Here is a 26,227-nt window from a genome sequence, read left to right on the forward strand (position 1 = left end):
ACACCCTGAGGTCAGGCGGTTGGATAGTGCGTTCATTAAAAGCGTCCCTTCGTGTTTCCCATATTATGAGATTTATATCCTCAACACCAGATTGTTAAAAACAAGTTTACTCTTTTGCAGTGTGCTGCTGTTTTCAGGGCGGGGCGGTGAAAGGACTTTTGCTTTGGGGGGGGAGAGAGAGAACGTGCTTGAGTGTGTGCGTGAGTCCTCGGTGAGAGAGAGCGAGAGGCGCATCAGCTGGTCGAAAAGTGCGCGTCGAGAATCAGTGCGTGTGTGTGCGCGATTCTGTGGCGGTGCGCGCTTGGGGGGTGGGGTTGGGAGGGGAGACGAGGGGAGAGGAGGGGAGGGGGGGGGGCAAGGTGAAGACAACAGAGCGACGGACAGGACTTTTGAGGGGAGGCAGTCTGAACGGGGATCCAGACGAGGACCGTGGAAGCGCGCCGGGTGCTGCTCCGTCGCGCGTCGTGGACACGTTTCCTGACCTGCGTCGCGCCCTTTGGTTACCGTAAGCACTTCTGTTGTTTAAACTCGGATACGATTGAAGTCAGCGTGGATCTATAGAGGCTTACTCTTCGTGCACAGTCAGACAAGACGCTTTCCACTCACTTTACCAACAGTTTCATTGGAAGTAATTAGACTGAACTATCACTTCTATGCAGGGGACAGAGATTTCCTGACTGTTTCTGATCTCTTAACTCTCTCAAGCCGGTGCAGATAAGAGGAGCGAGGTTGACATTTAAATGCTTTACAGCGAAACCACGGCATCCAGTATGAAAGCATCCAGAGCGCATAGCTGATCTCCAACGCCAAGTTGCGCATTCCCGCTGAGAGTGCGTTATCGAGGATGGGAGTGTGTTAAGACAGTAACAACGATTTAAAAAATACCGGTTAGCCCATTTGATCCATAGGTGACAACAGGAATATTTGTCACCACATATGTTAAATTATCACTGTAACTTCTACTTTATAAGGGAGTTATTGAACCGGCAGCACAGAGCAGGAACAGCTGCATTATAGGAGATAAGACTGCTCTGTGTGTGTGTGTGTTTGTGTGTGTGTGTGTGTGTGTGTGTGTGTGTGTGTGTGTGTGTGTGTGTGTGTGTGTGTTGATGGTCTGTCATAAAGCTCCATTAGGTGTGACTTCATGTAGGATAATCTCAGCATGCTGCTTATCTCCCTCTCTGGTGCGTGAAGAAGATTCCTGGTCACTTCAGGATCAGGTAACATTAGGACCAATGAGCAGCTCTGAATGGCACACCTTTGTCATTGTGGGTAGGGTGCAAAGTGCATTATTAGCATCTGTCAGTAGATTTTTAAAAAAAAATCCTTTCGATGAGAAATTACACTCACACACACTGAAAACCTGCAGTTGCAATTCAATGTCCACATCAGAGGTCAGCGATGCAAACGCACGAGTGCACTACGATACACACAAACACGTTTGACATTATTAACTTGTTGCCTGCCCCATTTAATTCTCCGCATCTCCCCGTATGACCAGTGAAGTTGAATCACTCTTTTTTTCTGCAGGAGGCGCCACAAATGTCAGCAAATGTCAAGCAGTTGGAGCTTTGGCGATGTTTTCAAGCTTAATAGGTGCACATACAATCAGCCCCGCTTGGCCTTTTGGCCAGGAGTTTAACATGACTAACACGACCATGAGCTAATTCAAAAGCGTCTGGAATGCAAATCTGTTTAGAAAACGACAAATATAAGTAGTGCAGAGGCCATCTATTGGGTATGTGCGCGTCTGTGTGCATGTGTGTGTGTGTGTGTGTGTGTGCACACACATATTTAGACATGGATTCAGTGGCACGACCTAAAGATAGAAGAGCCCCAGTGGAAGCAGTAATTAGTGGGGTGAAAAGAGAGGAGGAGGAGGATGAGGAGGAGGAAGAGATATTGTTTGAACCGTCTGATATCTGTTATATAATGAGCTGTACAATGGAGACACGCTGGGAGAGAAATTGCAGAGGAATTGGGAGAGTTTTACAGTGAGAGGAGCTATTTAGTGAGCGACATACAGAGTTCAGTGTGTGGAGATTCATTTGGACGAACCTCTGTTGGAGGATCTGTTGCACAGATTCCCTGAAATTTGTATGTGTGTAGCATAAATATCCATTTTAACAAGATATTTCTGTCTGTGTTGAGGATTTTTGTTTTTCAGAGTTTATCAGGTGGACACCTCTGAAGAATTAATGCATCTTTCCAACTGCAAATACCTTTACGTCAGAAATTCCATGGCGTTCAAGAAGTCAAACTAAACACAGTAAATTGCGCAGACGTCCGGTGGTTTTTGTTTTCTTGGCTGAACATGAGCAGGAATATGTTTGCATCGCCTCAAAACACACAGCAGACACATAGCTGCAACTTCTCCTTTCTTGCTCATAGCAGATAATACTGTTCAAAGCTGTTCAATAGCCCACTCCGATTTCAAGCCCCCCTCAGAAAAACCTTCCCCCAACTTTGCCCTCCCCTGCGGTCTGCAGGTGGTGAGTAGTCATGTGTTGCAAGCTTGGAGAGCATTTCTTATTTAGTCTTAAGCCCCAGGCTTTGTTTGGGAACTGACTTGTCTTTTGTACACAATGGCTGTGTTTACATTGGATCTGGTGTACATTTGTTTATCCATGCATGCACACTCGTTCACACATAGAGGCTTTTTGTCTTTTTAAGAAGAAAGAGGGGTTCAGGCCTTCAGACTTGCAGACTTTTACAAAGCTGTTGCCTGGTGTTTGGCCCAGATCTCAACTCTCACCTTCCTTTTTTAAAAAATTTCATTTCAACTTTGTCAGTTGTGTCATTATTTTCTTTTTCTTTCACCTTTCAGCAAATTTTAGAATTTTTTTCCCCTCCCGTTGTTTCTTGTAACGTTTTGTTCAATCTGATTCTTTCCTGTCTTTCATTGTTTGTATTCTGTGTTGTCTCCTTCCTTTATTTGCAGGGTGCTGGCGACACCATATGGTGTTCCTCCATACAGAGGGAACACTGAAGGCGCATGATGGCCTTAGCGGGATGTCCTGACTACTACTTACATCACCCAAATTACCAGGTAAAAAATTTGTGTGTTGGATGTTGGTTGATAGTAAAAAGTTTTGACCTTTTATTCGGTTTATAATAAAATGGAAAGTCTTCTGCCCACCAGCTGTGAGCCAGCATACCAAATCTCAACTGCTCCGATGCATCCGGGGCTGACAAGTGAAACATCCCTTAATGCCTCAGTTACAGTTGTTGTCATTGTTCTTAACAGATTCACGATTTTGCATGAAAGTCATGCTTTCATTATTGAATTTTTGTGTGTGCACTTTTTACACAAATTGGGGCTCCTTTTTTTGGCCCATTTCAGTGAAAGAATTTCTGGTTGGATTTTTATTCATTCATTTATTTATTTATTTATATTCATCGCTTTAACCCATATTTGAACTCATCAGGTCCTTTCGAGGACCAGAGTTAAAAAAAACAAAACCTATCATGTTATTAAGAACCTAAATTAGCTGTTAGTTGATGGCTCATGTCATGCATAAAGCCATCCTCATCTGCATTTCAGCAACAGAAAGTGAGTAAAAAGTAATGATATGAATAATTCCCGGACTATTGAAAGCAGACAATCACATATTCCACGGACTCCCAGCATACTTGGCATTTATTTGGAATGGTTCTTGTGTTGTACTTTTGCCCTGTGAGCTAAAACAAGTTCAGCATTCTCTTTCCTTCAGCTCTGATAAAGTCTTTAACTGCAAAAAAAGAAACCTTGTAGCCATTACTTACTGCTTTTTATAAAAGCCAGTCTCTAATTGTGTCCTCCTCTTGTGTGCTGCTGGGCTTTTAGCACAGAGTGTGTTTAATATTATCAGATTTGTTTTTGTGCTGAAACCAGTTGAGTGGTGTCAAACCGACTGTGTATATAGGGATGAAAACAGACAATGACATTTTAAAGATGCTAAAATAATTCACGGACGTGTAGAAAACTGTCATTTTCTCACATTTACATATTCTCTGTTGTAAAAATACAGATTAGTGCAGCTTGGAATTTTCTTTAGCGTTCATATTTAGGTTATGAGATTGAAAAGACAGCAGTGAGAGACCAGTCCTTACAAGTGTAATTAAACCTCCCTGTGTATCAACATGTGGCTCTGAGTCTACTTGTTTCAGTGAATGACTCTTGGTCTAGTTAGGTGAAATATGGCGTCTCTGAAAAACACAACAGACCCATTTCCACTGTCCAACTCCTGCAGAATGAAGCCTTTGTTTCTCAGCTGGGGTTTTCTCCCCCCCCCCCCCCACTCCCAACTCTGCAGCAACCTAAAGGATATGGCTGAGGGGCATTGTGGACGTCTAAAAATAGAGCGCTAAACAAACAACAATAACAAACTGTGGGCTTTTTCGTGTGACAGGCCTGAAAGAATGGAATTGATAGTGTGACGTCTCTCTGGGACAGATAGGTCTGTTTAGGCGATGTCCCTTCAGCTGCCTAATTCCTCTTAGTGGTGGTACAAAAATGCAGCTCCCTGCTAAACCCAACTGTGGGACCGCTGAGCCCCTGTTGAGCTGACATGAAGTTGGACTGGTTCAAGTTAGCTTCCAGGAAAAAGGTTTTCCACCAGTAAGGCTGCAGTGAATAGTGAATTGATTCCCCATAGAAAACAACATTCCTCCACCCTGCATCTAGTGGAGAAAAAACAGAGTTTGATAGTTAGAGAGAGAAGTGGGTCACAACGTTGCTCTCTCTCGCTCTCTCATTTGCTGTGTGTGTGTGTGTGTGCATTCTTGCCAGATGACATGACACAGCATGGCACACTCTTATACACCCCATGGAGTCACTCTGTAGGCTTAGTGTGTATAGATAAGGTCCAAATGAGTCCTCTTTTCTGCATACTTACATAACTTAATACGTAACACCTGCATGTTTGGGAATCTGGGCACAGTTCCAGGTGTGTGTGTGTGTGTGTGTGTGTGTGTGTGTGTGTGTGTGTGTGTGTGTGTGTGTCATGGTGAGAGGTTTGGATCTGTGCCAAAGATGTCTTGCTTTCCTTCTCCATTTTCTTACATGTGTACATATTTTCTTACGTGCATACACACAAGCGTAGCAGCACTCAGAAACCTCAGACTCAAAACTCAGCTGACTTAAGGATTTAATCAAGCATATTATGGCGCTTCTTCCACAAATATTAGTATTTATGTGTTTATTGTGTCAAACTGATCAAAACTCCAAACCTCAGATTTTTGTTAAATTCTGCTGACTCTACAGAACTAACATTGATCCGCATCCAGGATGAAAATTAAACTGTTAAAACCAATTAAAGCACAGGAAATTATGAAGTGCCGGCAGCAGGATGGAGAAGCTCCATTTACACAGCTGGTTCAAGGCGGGATGCCTCAGTGTTCTATTAAAATTCCAACAAAGGCATTATTTTTTGTTCTGCCTTTGATAGGAGGTACCAACAGCACTGAAACACACATCTGTGTAATGCAAGGTGGTACGTCAGGATTGGGATATGATGCTTTGACAATGGATGATGTGTCCAAAAGGAGCAAACAGAAAGAGGGGAAGAAAAAGCAACTAGTTGCAGTGAGAAGCTAACTCAAAAAAGGAAGAAAACTGAAAATGCCCTCAGATTTTGGACAAAACAACAAACTATGATGTAACAGAGAAGGTCCATGGCTTAGCTTACTGTAAGAAGATAAGACACTTTAAGACTAACCCTCTAAACTAACTGAAGAGACAGCTGTATGTTCACTAGCACACCACCTTAACTAATAGATCCATCTCACTCTTACACAGTTGATCACATCAGATGTGTTACAGCTGATGTGATCACTTTGACTTCCCTTCCCTCCACGGACAAAATTTAGTAATATATCCGGTTTAGTTCAGGCCTGAATCGGGCAGCATTTTTCTCATGAGGGCGCTGAACATTCTCCTCAGACTGGTCTCCTTCAAGCCAAGGCTTTAACAACTGCAAATTGTGTGTGACCAACATGAACTTGAGTGAAATCAATAAGTTGGAAATGTCTGACTAGCTAAAGATTAAAATCAGATTTGTTGAAAGATGCCATTGTGAAACTTAAAACACAAGACTCACAGGCCATGCAAGTTCAAGAAGAAAGCCTCCCTTCATGCACTCCACCACTTCTACCCATGAGACTTGTAATATGAAAAGTGTTGCCTCCAACTGTTGGCTCACTATGGAAAACAATCTACATCTGGAAAATGCTTTTACCGAGGCACCAGTGATTTTAAGTTGCTGTGTCAAAACAGATAGGTCTTCCATATTTGCCACTTCTTGACCCACTGAGACATCAGCCCATGGCCCTCAGACTACATGGTCAGAAAGGGCATTATTGAGAATTCACAATGAGGGTTTTATGGGAAATGTAGCTGTTAAAAGTGGCTCTTTTACTGCACAAGTGCAGCTAAGTGGAAGGGAATTTCCCTGGGTTTACTCGTAGCTATATATTAACACTGCTGCTACTGATATCTGTGACTAGAACTAGGACACGGTCCCTCCTCCAGCTCCACACAGTGTACACATTTACAGTCCTATGTCCAAGGCTAGGCAATCCACAACTTCTGACATGCTGAAAGAAGAATGACAGACACATAGGTCTGTAATTCATCCATACATCTTCTGCCGCTTCATCCGCTGTAGCGGGTGACAGGGAGCTGGAGCTTAACCCAGCTGGCATAGGGTGTGAGGCGGGGGACAGTCAGGGCACAATGCCAGTGCACCACGGAGCCACACACAAAGGCAGACAGTCATGCACACACAAACTCACTCCAACGGCAAAGTGGGACCTTCCAATCAACCTGAAGTGCATGCTTTTGGAGGTGGGAGGAAGCCGGAGAACCCGGAGAGAACCCACGCAGACAGGAGGAGAGCATGCGAACTCCGCACAGAGCGGGACTCGAACCCGGGTCCGCTGTGTTGTGAGGCGACAGCGCTAACCACTGCGCCACTGTGCCGCCCTGGTCTGTAATGTTTACCAAAATTTAAATTTAACCTCTTTAACTCTAGACCTGTGGTTCTTAACCTGGGTTCGGTCTAACCCCAGGGGTTCGGTGAGTCGGTCTCAGGGGTTCGGTGGAGACGGATGTTAAGACAAAACACCCGACACGATGTGTCAGGTGTTTTTGCCGAACTTACACGAATCACTGTGTATGTTTGACACAACTTGTCAATTCGTGATGACACGCTTCCCTTAGCCATCACTGGCTGCAGGTGATGACGCTACATCGATCAGCCTACCTGTGCTACATGGGATTTTGCGCACTTGATAGTTGATTTATGCCTGTCATGATGGTACGTCATCTGATTGCTTTCTTATTATTTTAATTCATAGTAACTATGACAAAAAAAAGTGGTCGGACGAATATGTGCAACGTGAATTTACATCTACTGTATAACGGAACTTGATTTTAGTCAGCGTTCTGGATGATTTGTCAAGTTCAATCAATGAATCAACTTTTATTTATATAGCGCTTAATTATATCTGAAGACATTTTAAAGCGTTTTACAGATAGAAAACCAACAATGCCCTCCAGAGCAAAACTCCCTCATTGAGGAAGAAAGTCCGGGCAGGACCCAGGCACTGGAGGGTGGTCATCCGCCTTGACCTGTTGGTTAGGAAAGAGAAATACATTGGGGAAAGAGATGGGTCAAGTAAAAGAGAGGGAGAGAGTGGCAGATAGGTCAGTTTGAGTTTCAAGCCCATAGTGCACTGTCGCTGAATTGGGGGCGGGATTTCCATGCCTTTGGGTATCCTGTCTCCCATCCGCGTTCTCCACCTGTGGAACAGAGGCACAATGACAGCGTCAGTATTGTGCAGACAGAGAGTGTGATTTGACAGTAGTAGTAATAAATTCTAGGAGTAGTAATAAATTCTAAGAGCATAGAAAGATAAAGAATGCGAAGGAGAAGTGACAGAAGCTTCAGAGCGTCTCCCTTTAACGGGAGAGACTGAGAAAAAATACCATCAGCAGTCTAAGCCTATAGCAGCATATCTAGTGGGGTGAGTGTTACTTCTAATTGTAGGCTCTATCAAAAGGGAGGATTTTTAGTCTACTCCTCAATAAGCTGAGAGTGTGCCCCTTTTACCGAGGTTGGGAGATCGTTCCAGAGTAAAGGGGCCAGATAGTTAAAGCTTCTGCCTCCTGTTCTACACTTAAAAACCCGACGGGTCACCAGAAATCCTGCATCCTCGGACTGAAGGGCCCCAGTTGGGTGATATACTTCAATAAGATCTTCAATGTAAGATGGAGCCTTACAGTGGAGAGCTTTATATGTAATCACACGGAGTTTGAATTGTATTCTATAATTAATCGGGAGCCAATGAAGTGACGCTAGGACAGGAGAGATGTGCTGTCTCCTCCCAGTTCGAGTCAGTAAGCGGGCAGCTGCATTCTGAACTAACTGTAGAGTCCTAATAGAGGAGCTAGAAGAGCCCGATAATAACGAATTGCAGTAATCCAATCTAGAAGTAACAAAGGCATGAATGATTTTTTCTGCGTCTTTACAGGATAAGAAATTTCTAACTTTGTTAATATTTCGCAAGTTGAAGGCTGTCCGGGATACAAACTTGATATGAGAATCAAAGGACAGATCTTGATCAAAAATCACTCCCAATTTCCTGAATTCATTGGTGGAGGGTAGAGCAATGCTATCTTAGTGAATTGCCATGTTAGAGAGATCATCTCTAAGGTGCTTTGGCCCAATAATAATGACTTCAGTTTTGTTACTGTTCAACATTAAGAAATTGTGAAGCATCCAGGATTTAATATCCCTGAGGCAGGATTCCAATTTAATTAGCTGATCAGATTCATTTGTTTTAATTGATAAATATAATTGAGTATCGTCAGCATAACAATTAAAATTAATGTTACGTTTCCTTATAATATTTCCCAATGGTAACATATACAGATTAAACAGAATTGGTCCCAGAACGGATCGTTGAGGTACTCCACAGGTGAGAGTCCCTCGATCTGAAGATTTATTATTGACATAGACAAACTGAAATCGGTCGGATAGATATGACCTAAACCAATTTAGTGCTGAGTTTAGTTGAGCAACTCTAGTCTCATACTGGGAAGAAGAAAGGAACACTTCCTTAAGCTGCATGGAAAACAACAGAAACAGACTTTGCTGTGAAAATGACATAAGAGTAGCACTTGCCAAGGTGAAGCCACACATATCTGAACTGGTCTCTCAATAACAACAGCAGAAGTCACACTGATTTGCAGGTAGGTCATTTCAGTTTTGGAACATCAACAACATCTGAAAAAAATAAATACAGGGTTGACGGGTGGAAGCCACTGGCTTGTAATATTTCCGTCCCCTGAATCAACATCTCTCTCATTACAACACATCATCAACCAGATTCATACATTACATATCACATTTAAATTATTTGATTTTGGTATACATTGTTGTTTTGATTGTCCAGTCAGTCCAATAGACGTGTGTGTTTGCACACGTCTTTATCAGTTCACTGTCTCGTTTGCTGCACTAAGGTCACAGTGATATTTTTCCATAGGCATGAATCATGTAGTTTAATAAACCATAATAATCTGAGATATTAACCATCATTTGCGTCAGAAATATAACCTTGCAAAGTCAAGCTTTCGAAACCTTTCTTAAAGGCAGATAAAGTCCCTAGACTCCTAAATCCGTTGTCCAGTTTGACACCAGTAAACGATAATGAAAATGTTTTTAATGTAGTTCTTGCTTTCTTATGTAAAAATGCTGTGGTTCCTTTTAGTTGGTAGCTGGATTCGTTATTCTGAATTTGTGCCAATAGATTTTGTGGAAAAACAATTATTGGCTGCTTTATAGTTGAGCAGTTTTGTAGCTTATGATGTCATGTGATGATGTGATTTCATGTGAGTTCATGCACTGCCTTGGTTTTGTTCATTGAAAAAGGTGACATTAATGCACAGTTCAATAAATGCACCAGTAAAACATACAATTATGCCTTAAATTTAAAAAAACAACAACAACAAAAAACTTTTTTACTGAAGAAGGGTTCGGTGAGTGAGCATATGGAACTGGCAATTGTAGTTGTATGACTCTTACATCTGAAGTATTTTGCAAGATGTTGCATTTGTATAATGGTATCACATTTGAATAATAAAACATATTTATTGGCTTTTATACGGAGAGGTGGTTGAAAACTACTTAAACAAAAAAGCAATTGTCTACTTTATGGGAGGGTTTTTTTATTAGAATGGATTGTCTTCATTTTGACCTGTTGCCAGGTAGTCTTTAGGAAATTATCATTATTATTAATAATATTAGCGCAGTGGGTAGCGCTGTCGCTGTACAACAAGGCAGATCTGGGTTCGAGACCCGCTCTGTGTGGGGTTTGCATGCTCTCCCCGTGTCTGCGTGGGTTCTCTCCGGGTTCTCCTGCTTCCTCCCACCTACAAAAACATGCGCTTCAGGTTAATTGGCCGTTCATAATTGCCCATAGGAGTGTGTGTGTGTGTGAGTGGTTGTATGTCTCTGTGTACCTCTGAGGTGTACTGGTGTCACAACGAGTTTCCCCCGCCTCACGCCCTATACCAGCTGGAATAGGCTCCAGCTCCCTGTGACCCGCGCAAGCGGATGAAGCAGGTAGCAAAATGAATGAATGATGGGTGGGTTTGGTATCCAGGAGAGGAACGCAGAAGGACAGATGGTAGTTGACTTTGCAAAAAGGATGGAAATGGCTGTAGTGAATACTTTCTTCCAGAAGAGGCAGGAACATAGGGTGCCCTATAAGAGTGGTGGTAGGAGCACACAGGTAGACTACATCTTGTGTAGACGGTGTAACCTGAAGGAGATCAGTGACTGTAAAGTAGTGGTAGGTGAGAGTGCAGCCAAACAGCATAGGATGGTGGTGTGTAGGATGACTCTGGTGGTGAGGAAGACGAAGAGGGCAAAGGCAGAGCAGAAGACGAAATGGTGGAAGCTAAAAAAGGAAGAGTGTTGCATGACTTTTAGGAAGGAGTTAAGACAGGCTCTGGGTTGCCAGAAGGTGCTTCCAGATGACTGTAAAACTACAGCTAATGTGATCAGGGAGACAGGTAGGAGAGTACTTGGTGTGTCATCTGGAAGGAAAGTAGATAAGGAGACTTGGTGGTGGAATGAGGAGGTACAGGAGTGTATACAGAGGAAGAGGTTACCTAAGAGGAAGTGGGACACTGAGAGGACTGAGGAGAGTAGACAGGAGTACAGGGAGATGCAGCGTAAGGTGAAGGTAGAGGTAGCAAAGGCCAAACGAGAAGCTTATGATGACTTGTATGCTAGGTTGGACAGTAAGGAGGGAGAGACTGATCTATACCGGTTGGCAAGACAGAGAGACAGAGATGGGAAGGATATGCAGCAGGTTAGGGTGATTAAGGATAGGGATGGAAGTCTATTGACAGGTGCCAGTAGTGTGATGGGAAGATGGAAAGAGTACTTTGAAGAGTTGATGAACGTGGAAAATGAGAGAGAAGAAAGACGAGAAGAGGTGACTGTTGTGAACCATGACGTAGCAAAGATTAGTCAGGATGAAGTGAGGAGGGCACTGAAGAGGATGAAGAGTGGAAAGGCAGTCGGTCCTGATGATATACCTGTAGAGGTTTGGAAGTGTCTAAGAGAGGTGGCAGTAGAGTTTCTGACTGGGTTGTTCAACAGGATCTTAGATAGTGAGAAGATGCCTGAGGAATGGAGGAGTAGTGTGCTCGTACCCATTTTTAATAACAAGGGAGATGTGCAGAGTTGTGGCAACTACAGAGGAATAAAGCTGATGAGCCATACAATGAAGTTATGGGAGAGAGTAGTGGAAGCTAGACTAAGGGCAGAAGTGAACATTTGTGAGCAGCAGTATGGTTTCATGCCAAAAAAGAGTACTACAGATGCAGAATTTGCTTTGAGGATGTTGATAGAGAAGTACAGAGAAGGCCAGAGGGAGCTGCATTGTGTTTTTGTAGATCTGGAGAAAGCTTATGACAGGGTGTTCAGAGAGGAACTGTGGTATTGTATGAGGAAGTCTGGAGTGGCAGAGAAGAATGTTAGAGCAGTGCATGACATGTACAAGGACTGTAAGACAGTGGTGAGGTGTGCTGTAGGTGTGACAGAGGAGTTCAAGGTGGAGGTGGGACTGCATCAAGGATCAGCTCTGAGCCCCTTCTTGTTCGCTATGGTGATGGACAGGCTGACAGACGAGGTTAGACAGGAATCTCCATGGACTATGATGTTTGCAGATGACATTGTGACCTGCAGTGAGAGCAGGGAACAGGTGGAGGAGAAGCTAGAGAGGTGGAGGTTTGTCCTGGAAAGGAGAGGAATGAAGGTTAGCCGCAGTAAGACAGAATACATGTGTGTGAATGAGAGGGACCCAAGTGGAAGAGTGAGGTTACAGGGAGGAGAGATCAAGAAGGTGGAGGATTTTAAGTACTTAGGCTCAACAGTCCAGAGCAATGGAGAGTGTGGAAAAGAGGTGAAGAAGCGTGTACAGGCAGGATGGAACGGGTGGAGGAAAGTGTCAGGTGTGATGTGTGATAGAAGAGTTTCAGCTAAAATGAAGGGAAAGGTGTACAAAACTGTGGTTAGACCAGCGATGTTGTTTGGTCTAGAGACAGTGTCACTGAGGAAAAGACAGGAGACAGAGCTGGAGGTAGCAGAGATGAAGATGCTGAGGTTCTCTCTGGGAGTGACCAGGATGGATAGGATCAGGAATGAGTACATCAGAGGGACAGTACATGTTAGAGGTTCTGGAGATAAAGTCAGAGAGGCCAGACTGAGATGGTTTGGACATGTCCAGAGGAGAGATAGTGAATATATTGGTAGAAGGATGCTGAGTTTTGAACTGCCAGGCAGGAGGCCTAGAGGAAGACCAAAGAGGAGATTTATGGATGTAATGAAAGAGGACATGAAGGTAGTTGGTGTGAGAGAAGAGGATGCAAAGGACAGGGCTAGATGGCGGCAATTGATTCGCTGTGAAGGGAAAAGCCGAAAGGAAAAGAAGAAGAAGAAGAAGTCCACCACATAACCCATTGTAAACTAAATTGACATATTTACATTTTAGATTTTGTATTAACAGTGTTGTGTGCAATCTGTTTTCAATTGCACAGAATCTAGCTTAATGTTTTCCTCAGTCCTTGCGATGCTAAACTAAGCTAACCAGCAACTGACACTAGCTTTTTGAAATGAATAGATGGATATGAAGGGATTATCAATAAAAATGAGAGTACCCAGAGTCACATTTCTGAGTAAAACCAGAACCAGTACCAGGTCATTCTATGAATTTCATTATTTCCACAAATCATTATCCATCTATCCATCCATCTTCCACCGCTTATCCGTAAACTACGGATAAGCGATGGAAGCGGCTGACTACGCCTTGAGATCCCCCAGTCAGAGCTGGTGGATGTGGCCGGGTAAAGGTAAGTTTGGGGCTCCCTGTTGAAGCTGCTGCCCCCGCGACAATTCATTATTTAGTTTCTAAATGATTAAAATATTGGCAAAATATAATGCCAAATGCTTTTTTTCTAACTGTCCAACTTTTTCCCAACTGAGAAGCTGAAACTTGTAAATGTGTGACAATTTTGCTTGAGAAATGAAATGATACCCCTTTCTTTTGCAGCGAATCTTCTCTAGATACGTTAAAGGATTAATTGTTGAATGGTGCGGCTCGAACCATTAAGTGGCCTGTGTAGGCAGCTGGATTGTTTGAAATAGAAGCAAATGTGTTCTGACACGCCTGAGACATGGTCCAAATGTTCTCTGGCTTTGCCAAGAAAGATTAGTTCATATGGATGGATCTACAAATGGGGGAGGTTAGGAGAGCAATGCATCACAAAACCTCAATTTTCTGTCACTATGGAAGCATGCACATTGTATTTGGCTTACATTGCCTTTAAATGCTGAGTAAGATGTAATATATTTCAAATGGTGTTTGAACAAGTTGTATCCCCAGTTAGTTAGCTTTAGCCAAGTTGCCTTCCTTGGAAAGCTTTTGGCTGCCTCTTCTCAGAGCCATAAATCTTTCCCTTGGCATTTATGGGTGTTTTCGAAGCAATAAGATGAGGTGTGTGTGTGTGTGTGTGTGTGTGCGCGTGTGCGTATGCGTATGTGTGTGTGCGCACACATACGCAACACGACCCCTGACTACGAGCTGTTCCTGGAAGCAATACTTCCTCGTTCTCCTTTTTCCTAGAAAAAGGAGATCGAAAATTTCTTTGGCTTTTTTCCCTGGCTTATTCTTCTGCAGCTTTCTGCCTCAAGACTATGTCTAATTGGATGAAGTGTGAGGAACTTGGTTGTATGCGTGTGCATCTCCAGACATGTGCGATTGTGTAAGTTTGCCTGCCTTTTTTTTTTTTTTCTCACAAAGATTTTGTCTTCTTTTTTTCTTTCAAATCAGAGCCTGATGGGAATTTTACAAGTGTGAGTTCTCTCAGACGCACACTCACACACACACACACACACACACACACACACACACACACACACACACACACACACACACACACACACACACACACACACACATAGATTACAGGGTTAGCGTGTGTGTGTGAACTTGAGCCTTGTGGAGCAGAGCATGAACCCACCTTTTGACTAACTTTTGCAAAATAGAGGATCGTTTTCCCGTTTCTGTTCTGACAACCTAAAACTCAAGCATGGTTTTACTGCATGGTCTTCACCTTTTAAAAAAACATTTATTCTTTGCGTTTTTTGACAGGAAAGCATGGACCACACTTCCTCTCGCAGGCCCGAGGAACTGATTGTTGCAGGCTTTCAGCGCCCAGCCAGTCAAAATTTGCCACATCACCATGGTAACTTTCCTTTCCTCGTTCACCCTGTCTCAGATGATTCAGATCTCTCCCAAACCTCTTCAATACTTTACATCCTTCTCAAACCGTGTCTGCCTCTCAAACATTTTCTCCCTTCATCATTGCACACACACATGCCTTACAGTACGCTCCACGTATACGTAGAAATCCCTTCAGTCATCATGGGAACATGGGAAATCCTTCGAGAACGCAGCCAGTTTGAGGAGCGGTTGTAAAATCTCTGCTGTGTGTGTGTGTGTGTGCGTGTGTGCGTGCGTGTGTGTGTGTGTGTGTGTGTGTGTGTGTGTGTGTGTGTGTGTGTGTGTGTGTGTGTGTATATGGGGGCGGGGGTAATGCTTGTGAAACTGTTAAATATGGCTTCACATGCATGGGGTGTTTATATAGGCCTGTGGGTCAAGCCAGTGTCAGGCAGAGGGGTGTTTGTACCATGTAGGCCATAAGTCTAGGAGGCAGCCAGAGAAGAAGGTATGCAGGTTCGTACTCCAGGAGAGGCAGTTAGGCCACAAGTGATCAGGAACCGATTAGAACAGGGTTTCTTCATCTCCACATCTTCAATAAATTATAGTTCCATAAGTAGTCTGTCTTCATAGGAGCTCATATGTAATGTCGGAATCCTGCAATCCAAATTGAGCCTAATATCAAATTCTTTTAGTTGCACAAAACATGGAGGCCAGACTGAAATATTTGTCTTTAAATACAATTTAAGAAGGGTTGAAGATTAAGTGAGTACCATGGTGGTGCAGTGGGTAGCACTGTTATCGCACTGCAAGAAGGTTTTTGGTTTGATTCCTTTCTGTGCAGAGTTTGTATGTTCTCCCCGTATATGTGTGGGTTTTTTCCGGGTTCTCTGGCTTCCTCCCACTGCCAGAAAACATGCACCTTAGCTGAACTGATCACATCAAGTTGTCTGTACGTGTGAGTGTGCACAAGTAGTTTGTCTTTCATGTGGCCTCGCAATGACCTGGTGTCTCATCCAAGAGGTACCCTGCTTTTCACTTGTGGACGGCTGACGTAGGCTAACATTGACCCATGACCTGCAAGGCGGTTACGCGGTTGCAGATGAGACGATACAACCTATCTCTGCTGGCTCCGTGCAAAAAGTGAAAAAACATGAAAAACAATTTTTTGCGATCACTCCTGTTGGGATTCTTAAAGCAGCAGGTGCTTAGAGAAACCACTGAAGATTGGTGAGCCATCACTGTGCCCTTATTAAACAACCCAACAACAGCAGACACATTTTTAAAAGTCAGTGGACATGATGTTGGAAAATCCCGGCCTGAGAGGTGGATCAGAGAGTGTGTCACGGTGAAGATGACATCACGTCAGTTTTGCACTGTGTAGCTATGACGACCACTAACACTGGGGTTTTACTATTCTCTCACAGAAAACAACCTAGTGAAATACCCGATGCCAAAGCTGAGTCAAGTACAGCTTGTACGATACAGCAGAAACAATGGCGTGCTATTCAGAAATAGCACCTTGTTAGATAATTAGAAGTTTTACATAGATGGAAAAACTGCATCTATTAAAAATTATAAATACCAAATGCTGGAGTGGCCTAGGGTTCCAGGGTCAGTGAATTAGAGAGACTTAATATGGTGTGAGGCAGAGCCCATAACATCATCATGATGACATTGGCATAATATGTGCCCTATTGCTGAATGAAGGGGCTCAAACAAACCTTTGCATGTTTTAGTGAAAATGGATTTGGTGGATTACATGCTTGTGTGAATGTCTTTCTAGGTTGAAGTGTAATTGTTCTAAAGGGGAAAGCGTGAACTGTTGATAGAAGTGAAGGAGTAAAGTTGAAAAAAAGACAAAAGTAAACCTCATTCCTTGATCAGACGAGCCATAAACTGCATTGTGTTAAACCACAAATTGGTGAAAAACATAGTAAGAGAAGCTGAGGATGTTGCTTTTAAGTTCAGGTCAGCCAGGTATACTGTTTTCTTTTTGCATATTCTTTTGTAGTTGTCTGAATATATTGAACTGCTAATTTTTATTAAATAGGAAATGCTCGGTAAGGAACGTTGTACACTGTATTTGAATGAATGAATGAGGCTTAATGTAGGTTTCTGCATCTTCATTTATATAAACCTTGTCTTGTTAATGTTCTTATGTTGATCGCTGGGCAAAAAAGTAGCACAATGGTAGTTTTGTCACCTCACAGCAAAAAGGTTCTCTGTTTGTTTTTCTTTTGCAATGTTTGAATGTTCTCCCATGTCTGTGTGAGTTCTCTCAAGGCTCTCCAGCCCCCCCCCCCATCTCCAAAAACATGCAATGTAGGTGAATTGATCACAAATTGATTATAGGTGTGAGTGTACCTGGTTGTTGGTCGTTCGTGTGGCCCCGCAATTCGCTGGTGACTCCATCGTAACCCATGACCCACAAGGTGGATAAGCAGCGGAAGACGAGACCATCATGGTCGGCTCGTTTTGGGTGAATGGATGGATACTACGGTGTTGGTTGCACGCAAGCAAGCCTGTACAGTATACTGTCATGGATTTGTGTGTGCTGATTGAAACGAAGGACTGCCTTGTGGTCCATTTATAGAAATATTTCCTTGGTGGACATATCAGACTGTTGTGGAAAACTAAAGGACATTTTTATATCATATGCAATTGGAGGGATTTTATTGCATATAAAGGAACTGAATTGCACTTTGCCCTTGAAAACATGAGCATCCAGCTCTCTTCTCCGACCTCTAAACTGCCATCAGAGACCAATGATTGCAGGTTGTCATGGCCAAAGGAAGGGAGCACTCATTCAGGGTATTCTGGGATCTCGCAAGAATGAATTGGCCACGGATGTATAGTGGGTTTTGTTGTCAGATGCAGAAATTCATCCACATTAAAAAGTCACAGTTTGGCTGGAGAGGGAGGAGAAGACGTTTTCATGCTATATGTCCGCTGGCTTCCCTTACTGAGGCGGTTCGGGCAACGGCTACAGGGAGACGAATGCCAACAATACAGTACCATCATTAACCTCTTAAAGCTGCACTCAGCTAAGATTTTATATAAAGCACCAGCAGAGAAAAACCTTCTTATTCCACAAATTAAAAGGATGTTTGCCTAAATTAAACATTGGTTAGAAGCGTTACCACTTCAGGGAAAACTTTGCCGTCTGGAAAAGTGACACATAGGAAATTTGCGACCTGTCCAACAAAATCTTGATTGCCAATGACAACTTAACAGTTTCTCACCAACTCATTAATCCGAAGAAGTTTGTTCAGTTCTTTTTCATGGAGAGGAAATGAGATTGAATGTGTTTCAGACATGATGAAGAGTCTATGACAGTGCCTCTGCAGTCTTCAAGCCAATGCAGTGGTACTTTGAGTGAAATGACGAGCACTCTTCACAGCTATAATCTTCAACCAGTGGATAATGTCAGGTACTAAAATAAATCCCAAAGGGGACATTAATGTCTTTGTTCAAAAACTGGTATTAATCTATCCAGTACAAGTGAGACATTATTTATGCTATTTCTGAGAGACATTAATATAGCAGATAGTCATCTTTATATAATCTCTGGCACCTCTGCCTTTCCTTTTACACTGCAATAGAACTTTGTGAAAAGGCCTCAGGCATGTTAGCTTGCATCTAGACTGATGTCTGACTGTCTTAATATGCTCTCTTTTCCAACTGAGTGCTTCTCCCTTTCATGTCATCCCATCCTGCCTCATTTGGCGTCACATGACCTTGTGTCCTAGACTGTCCTGTGTGTGCGCCTGTGTGTCATGCATACCTCTTTGTGATCTGAGGTCCGGGAGGCTGTCTCCTGCTGGTGTTGTTACAGTGGCTTCTTTTTCTCTCTGTGGGTTAGATGTTTATGTTCCCTGTGTGTGCGTGAGTGTGTGTAGTACAATGAGCTTTTTTGTATAATTACATACACATGCTCATCAGAGCTGCTTGGCATACTAAGAGTCTAAGGATTGTCTTTCTTGTCTTGTGTCTCGGTGCCCTACTTTGCTCTGATAATTTGGCCACCATATGCCACGAACAGGCTGGTGAACGTTCCCAGAGTGCTGCAATTTCTTCCTACCGGAATTTCTGGAATTCCATGTGTGGTGTTGGGGTGGGACACACATAGGAACAAAGGGCTTAGGACAAGGATATAGAAACACATTTTACACAGACTGCACTTGTGTTTTAAAGGGACAGGTCAGTCCAAAATCAAAAATGTATAATTTTGCTGTTACCTATAGTGCTATTGTGTACTTTAAGGGACACCAACTTACCTGGATCAGGTCCAGTACCCTGAAAGAAAGTACCCTGCAGCAGGCAGGGATAATGTTAGCCTATCTACATCCAACACCAGAGCAAACCTAAAGTGAGGGGCCCAGAATGAGACAGCATCATGTAACTAGAGGGAGAACCTCTACCAAAGTGTTTGTGAGTCCTACTTCAGTGATGTCATACTCACAATTGGCCTCTGACAAACATGTCCTTGATTTTTATGTAGCTTGGAAGTTCTTTCAGTGATGAGCCACATGAGGCATTCTCCACAGAATTTCCTTTAAATTTGTTTTAAACTTTCCACTGCGCAAGTAGACCCAGACAACCATCTGATACCTAATGAGGGTTTCGCTGCTAGTGTGGAATTTGACAGTGTGAATTGCTGTTTGCCTCTTTGCCTCTCCTGATTTTGGCCCCTTAAAAGTTCAAAGTTCAAGAGTGATTTCTATGTGCTCCTCAGGAGTTGACTGTGCACATTAACTTGTAAGGTGTGCAGAAACGACAGGTCTGTCAGTATATGACATGTTAAGTGCTGATTGAGCTCAATCCCAGTTGTCCCTGGAGTTCAGAAAAAAACAGCTGATTCACTGTTGAAAGCAGTAAAAACAGCTGATTCATCGTTTGAAACAAATGAGTGAATGAGCAGCTGGTTGTTAAAACAGTTGACTTCAGTTCATTGAAACAACTACGAGGAAGGAGAACAATTACAAGATTTTTTTTTATATCTTCATACATGATGACTGCAGTACAATGATCCTGAACTGTGGATCCACAATGTTTGCATTAATAAAGCTCCCAGAAACTTAGACTGTGTCAGATAATGATGCTGCAGACCTAGAGCCACGATTAAATGAACCATGCTGGGAAAGGTATTGAGCTTGATGGTGATGAAACATTTGAATGTTGTCTGGTCTTGCTCATGGTCATTGCTTACATGGGTCGCACAGAGGCATCAGTAATAAAATGAGTCTGTTTGATAACCAGTAAAATCCTCCTTGCAGTACATTTAATATTAGTTCAGGTTCAAAGACAAGCACTGACTGGTCTGTGTTACTGGCTGTCCTGCAGCTCTGGAGTACCCGGTTTGCTTTTTTCAGCCTGTGGGTGACTGTTGGTTCCAACTTGCAGCGCTTGACAGACAACCCAACCCTGTGAATGACAGGTTTTGCATAACCTGACCAATGGCAAGCTAGTGAGTTAGTGTACTACATAGCCATCGGAAGAAATCTATGCCAAAGTGAAATCCAACACGAGGTGGAATGAAAACGTCAAAACAAGGCTCCGGCGCTCTTTCTTTGCTCTGTGCTCGTTGTTTTGAGGCCACAATGTGCTCCTGGCAACATTTTCACTTTGACCATGTTAAATTACAAGTGATTAAAATTGCAAGTCAGAATGTTGTGGCAGTGTGTCAGTAAATACATTGAGCGGGACAAAAGGTCCCATGGTCACCAAACTTCTGACCTTAGTGGGAATAATCATAACATATAATTTCTAGTACAAAAATGAAATGCAAGACATGTCACATCATAGGAATGCTAATAAGCAGACTTACATTTGTTCTGCTTCAATTTAATCTTTTTTATCCCCTGATATAATATAACAGATGATGCAATGGAGTTATTAGCATCCACTGGTCTGTAATCTTAATTTTTTTGTCCAAAGCTTTTCAGCTAAACTGCGTGCAATATTCTAGCTTCCCATCTTACAGTCAGTTTTTTTAGTGGTTCACGGAGAGATGACTTTAAGGTGACTGACAGTGACTCAAAGTATATATCCAAAACGTAGTACAAGTACTGGTCACAAGATGGTCAGGATAACTTCATGATCCAGAGGGAATCAGGCCTCAAGATGATAAAATGACAGCAATGTGATTTGTAGATGATTTAATCTTTTTAATAGCATAGCAATACAGGTAGTCGTCAACATACGAACATTCGACTGACAAACATTTGATTTATGAACATTCAGAGTTATAATCAAACATATCAGGCTATTGTCCTGCAGTTCCTCTTTCTGTCACAACCCCACCAAGCAGCACCACTGCACTCACACATACACAACACTCGTCTCCCCTTCTTATTGTTGTTTGTTTTTGTCTTTGTGAGCATCTCAGAGCGTCAGGCTTCATACCTTAGATACTTTAGTGTTTATCATGGATGATAAAGCAAAGGCTAGTGATGATAGTAGTAGTGGTGACGATCTTTTTGATGACAACTCTGCCTCTGGCTGACAAAAACTTCTTCTCCTCTTCCGTTGCCCTAAAGGTAAGTTACATGCTACATGCTACAGTACCGTAAAGTGGATCACCAACACCAACAGCTGACTGTTGTTGTTGGATGACATTAAAAAAAACTGGTGGAGGTTCCTTGAAGTGTTTTCTTCTTCTTTTCCTCCTCAAGGATTAAATGATTAGGAGCAAAATATTATTGTAAACTAACCTGAATTAAAACGATCATGTGAATAACGAATGACACTTAATGATAAACATTGGAACTGTACGTCCATCCATCCACCTTACACCGCTTATCCATTGTCGACTCGCGGGGGCAGCAGGTTCAACAGGGAGCCCCAAACTTCCCTTTCCCCGGCCCCATCCACCAGCTCTGACTGGGGGATCCCAAGGCGTTCCCAGGCCAGTGTTGATGGTCCTGGGTCTGCCCCGAGGTCTCCTCCCAGCTGGACGTGCCAGGAACACCTCCCTAGGGAGGCGCCCCGGAGGCATCCGCACCAGATGCCCAAACCACCTCAGCTGACTCCTTTCGGCGCAAAGGAGCAGCGGCTCTACTCTGAGCCCCTCGCGAACAGCAGTGTTTCTTACCTTATCTCTAAGGGAGACACCAGCTATCCGCCTGAAAAAGCCCATTTCAGCCACTTGTATCTGCGATTTCATTCTTTCAGTCATGACCCATCGATCATGACCATAGGTGAGGGTAGGAACGAAGATTGAACGGTAGATGGAGAGCTTTGTCTCTCGACTTAGCTCCCTCTTTGTGACAGCAATGCAGTAAAGCTACTGCAATACCGCTCCTGCTGCCCCATTTCTTCGTCCAATCTTAAGCTCCATTGTTCCCTCGCTCGTGAACAAGACCCCAAGATTCCTAAATCCTTTCACTTGTGGAAGGACCTCATCCCCCACTTGGAGAAGGCAGTCCACCGGTTCCTGCTGAGGACCATGGCCTCAGATTTGGAGGTGCTAATCCTCATCACCGCCGCTTCACACTCTGCTGCAAACCGAACCAGTGAGCGCTGCAGGTCACAGGCTGATGACGCAAACAGAACCACATCATCTGCAAAAAGCAGCGATGCAGTCGTCAGCCCACCAAACTGTAACCCCTCCTCACCACGACTATGTCTCAATATCCTGTCCATGAAAATCACAAACAGAATTGGTGATAAAGTGCAGCCCTGGCGAAAGCCAACAGCCACTTGAAACAAGTCTAACTCACTGTAGAGATCCCAAAGCCAGCTCTCACTTTGGGCGTACAGGGATTGGATGGCCCTGAGGAGAGGCCCCCTCACCCCATACTCCCGCAGTAACTCCCACAGTAGGTCCCTGGGGACCCGATCGTACGCCTTCTACAAGTCCACAAAACACATGTAGACTGGATGAGCATACTCCCAAGCCCCCTCAAGGACCCCTGCGAGAGTTAAACGCTGGTCTGTTGTTCTGTGACACGGACCCAACTCACATTGTTCCTCCTCAATCCGAGGTTCGACTATCGGAACTATACATCCGTGTTGTAATATGTTAGTGTTTTTATTCTTATGTATTACTCAGTAACACAATATTATGTGCTTCTAATGGTGTTCTAGTGATTTTAAAAGTCCAATATTTGTGACGGACGGACGTTGAGTGAAATGATTGCAATTTTTATTTGCTATTTTTTCCTTTTGTTATGTTTTGTATTTTAAAATAATAATCGAACATCTTAACCCAAAACGACTTGTACCTATTTTTTATTTTATTATGTATGATTTTATGTTCTGTTATTTTATCTGGTCAGTGTTAGAGAGTAGTACTTTCATATTTAGAGTAGTAATGGTATTTAAATGACCGCACATGGCGAATTATTTGATAAATAACAACTTATGAACAATTAGCTCATGAACAACCTCTCAGAACCTGTTGTGTTTGTATGTTGAGGACTGCCTGCATTTGATGCTTTGTCTACTCAGTGAATAATGGTGTAATTCTACTGGTTCTTTATAGTTCATCAGTGAATATGGCTGCTGTACCTTAACCAGACAGACTGACCGATGCCCCTCACATACTGATGATTATTATTAAGGCCCACTAGTTTTCTGGTTTTTAAAATAATCTGCTGAGGTGCCATCCAGTGGATATTCACTGTCCTGCAACTTTTACTGATGAAGTCAATGCTTTCCTCCCTTCTCCACCTCTCCCATCCCACCGGCTTACAGATGATGATGTTGACCTGGAGCAGCTGGTGAATGACATGAACTCATCCATGGACAGTGTGTATTCTGCACATGCAGACACGGCGCTGCTTCTGAACAATGGCCACATGCACCCTCAGCCCCACCACCAACATCTGCACCCCACCTACCCGGCACAGGCTCAGGCTCACCGTCGTCACACCCCACCGCTGCAGACGGTCTCCCCCTCCAGGGAAAGGCTGCGACACTCCCAGCCCATGCACATCCAGGCCGTAAGGTAGGCGCACCTGCATTGGTTTTAACGTGGTGATAAAAAAAATGTGTTGGAAGTGAGTTGCTTGCAAATCTAAAAATATTACAGTATATGTAAGCAATGAGGATTACACAAGTAACAGGTGACACATATTTACTTTTTCTTGTGTTTCACTAAAAGAGAAAATAATGAGTATAAACCAGTTGACCAGATCTGCATGTTTCACTCACTAACTTTGAAGCTAGCGAGCAGCTCATGGTTAATGATCCAATCCAGTCACTAGTTTTCTACTGTTTGGTTTCCAACCCGGCTTGGCTAATGACACTGGCTACCAAATTTGCCCCACGCCTTATGATGTTGGCCCTGACGTGTCTTTTGAATTGGTTGAGCTCTTGCACTTATTTGTAACCACATGGGCCCTATGCCCTATGTTGTTTGCAACTGACTTCATCTGCTAATTTTAAAATTAAAATTGAAAAAGATTGTCCGAGATGAGTCAAATTTTTGTTTTATCTTAACTCAAGAACTTAGTACATTTAAGTAAACTTCAATATATAAACAAATGTACTTAAGTGCCTTTTTTGCCATTTAATATTTGTTTATTTTCATTTACTGATGTTGTGTTCGGGTCAATTCAATGCTCAGCGTCATCTGAAAAATGAAACGAGAACAACACATCCGACTGTTCTCGTGCAAGTTTGCCTGAGGTGATGTGCAATCTTCTGGTGGCTCTTGTGTGATTAAATTTAGTCATATTTTTTTTATTATCTTAAGCTTGGCAACATCTTATCTTAGTCATGGAAAAAGAGGCTGTTGATAAATGGTTTTCGTCATAGCTGTTAACAGAATTAACCCTGGCTATCAGCCCTGCTTGCCAGCAGTGGATTGTGTTTAAGGATTGCACATCTGATTGGTAAATCCAGTTGGTCATCAATCAAAATATTATTAAGTGTCATCATTTAAAACTGTTGAACAACAGCATGTTTTCTTTTGGTCTGCATCAGATTTATTTTATTTATTTATAGAGCAGAAGAGTGCAATTCACATTAATTCTAAAAGTATTTTTTAAATATTATTTGGGTTAAGAAAAAAGTAAATAAAATGACAAATTATTTCATAAGTCATATAAATCATTAGTTCTCCGCTCGTGTGTGCGTGTGCGTGTGTGTGTTTGTCTCCCTCTGCAGGTGCCTGCAGGAGGAGCACCAGCTGCGTCCAGCCTCCCTGCCTGCCATCCCAAACCCTTTCCCAGAGCTCTGCAGCCCAGCGGGCTCTCCTGTCCTCAGCCCCACACAGACGTCTGACAACCAAGTAAAGACCCCCCACCTCACATCACCTGCACTATTACATTGTCACAGTATCACAGCAGTGCAGAAGGTTTCTGACTGCCTTGCTACCCTTGAGTGCTTATTTGGGGACCATCAACAACAATGAGCATTTTTTATATATTTATATAATATACGCATTTACATGCACGATAAATATTTCAAAATGCAGTGAAAAAAATGTCATTTTGGTGTTTTTTGAGATGCTAAAGTTGATACTGTTCACTATCACTGTGGACATGGTGGATTTGGACTTTTTGAATTAGTTGTTCATATTTGACCACAATCACCAGAGATGGTGTGTCTGTGTATGTGTGTGTCTGTGTTTGTACATGCATGTCTCTGTGCTTGTGTGTGTTGTGAAACCAGCTGACTAGCCTGTTATTTTCAGGTCAGAGCAGCTTGTGTTGCTCTGGCTGTAGACAACCTTTTCTTCCATTACACAACATCTCACCTCCAGGTTATCTGACATTAAATGTGTGTTTTATTGTGGAGGCATTACTGTATTATCGGTCACATGTGGACCGCCACACACACACTCTCATGCAAAATGATAGATGTGTTTTGCTGTGGAAGGAGGTGAACAATGTCTCCAGGATGCTGCAGACGCAGTGCAGACTTCCGCAGCAGAGCTGGGAATACGGCTGGGAACGTCTGCAGGTCAGATCTCTCGGAATCTGTCTGTCGTCTCCGGGATCCATTTCCGGTTCACATGACTCAACCCTGACTCTTGGTGTGTGTGTGTGTGTGTGTGTGTGTGTGATAGTTGTGCTTTTCCTTCCCTGGTAGAGCCCCCTGTTCCAGGAATGTTCCATCCCTCTCAAAGATGTTTTCACAATGCCTACCATGAACAATAGAAGTTATTTCTGACGCTTGCTCTGACTTCCTCTCTCCTTTGCACACGCAGGTGGTGTCATTCGGTTCACACGCACGCCTACTATGTGATAAGGCAACACATACTTTGTGAGTTTTCTGACATCATCTCACAAGGTTTGGAGTCATAGAGCAAGTTACCAGTGTGCACAAAGCATCGTGTGTGTGTTTGTGTTGAGTCTGTGGGAACTGACTGGAAGTTCATCTGGTTCATTTACCGTTTCTCTTGCGTGTCCGTCGAGGCAAATAATCAGTCAATATTTGTTCAGGATTTTTATCTCAATCTCATTGGCATCTGCTGGACTGTCACATTGGGAGTGGATTT

At 43.1% G+C, this 26,227-nt stretch overlaps 1 protein-coding gene across 2 annotated transcripts in view; it reads left to right on the forward strand.

Moving 5' to 3' along the window:
• Positions 1-365: 365 nt before the first annotated feature.
• LOC137607846 (growth factor receptor-bound protein 10-like) overlaps positions 366-26,227 on the forward strand; it is a 52,136-nt gene continuing 26,274 nt past the window's right edge. The window contains exons 1-5 of one of the 2 annotated variants that reach the window (XM_068333863.1): positions 366-505; positions 2,942-3,049; positions 14,707-14,800; positions 23,476-23,728; positions 24,892-25,015. In XM_068333863.1, the coding sequence (XP_068189964.1) occupies positions 2,996-3,049; positions 14,707-14,800; positions 23,476-23,728; positions 24,892-25,015 (525 nt within the window). In that variant the 5' untranslated portion in view covers positions 366-505; positions 2,942-2,995. Of the gene's footprint in view, positions 506-2,941; positions 3,050-14,706; positions 14,801-23,475; positions 23,729-24,891; positions 25,016-26,227 lie in introns of those variants that run through there. The other variant, XM_068333865.1, reaches the window with a different exon arrangement.

The sequence above is a fragment of the Antennarius striatus genome, chromosome 14 (genome assembly GCF_040054535.1).
Source record: "Antennarius striatus isolate MH-2024 chromosome 14, ASM4005453v1, whole genome shotgun sequence".
Lineage (NCBI taxonomy): Eukaryota > Metazoa > Chordata > Actinopteri > Lophiiformes > Antennariidae > Antennarius > Antennarius striatus.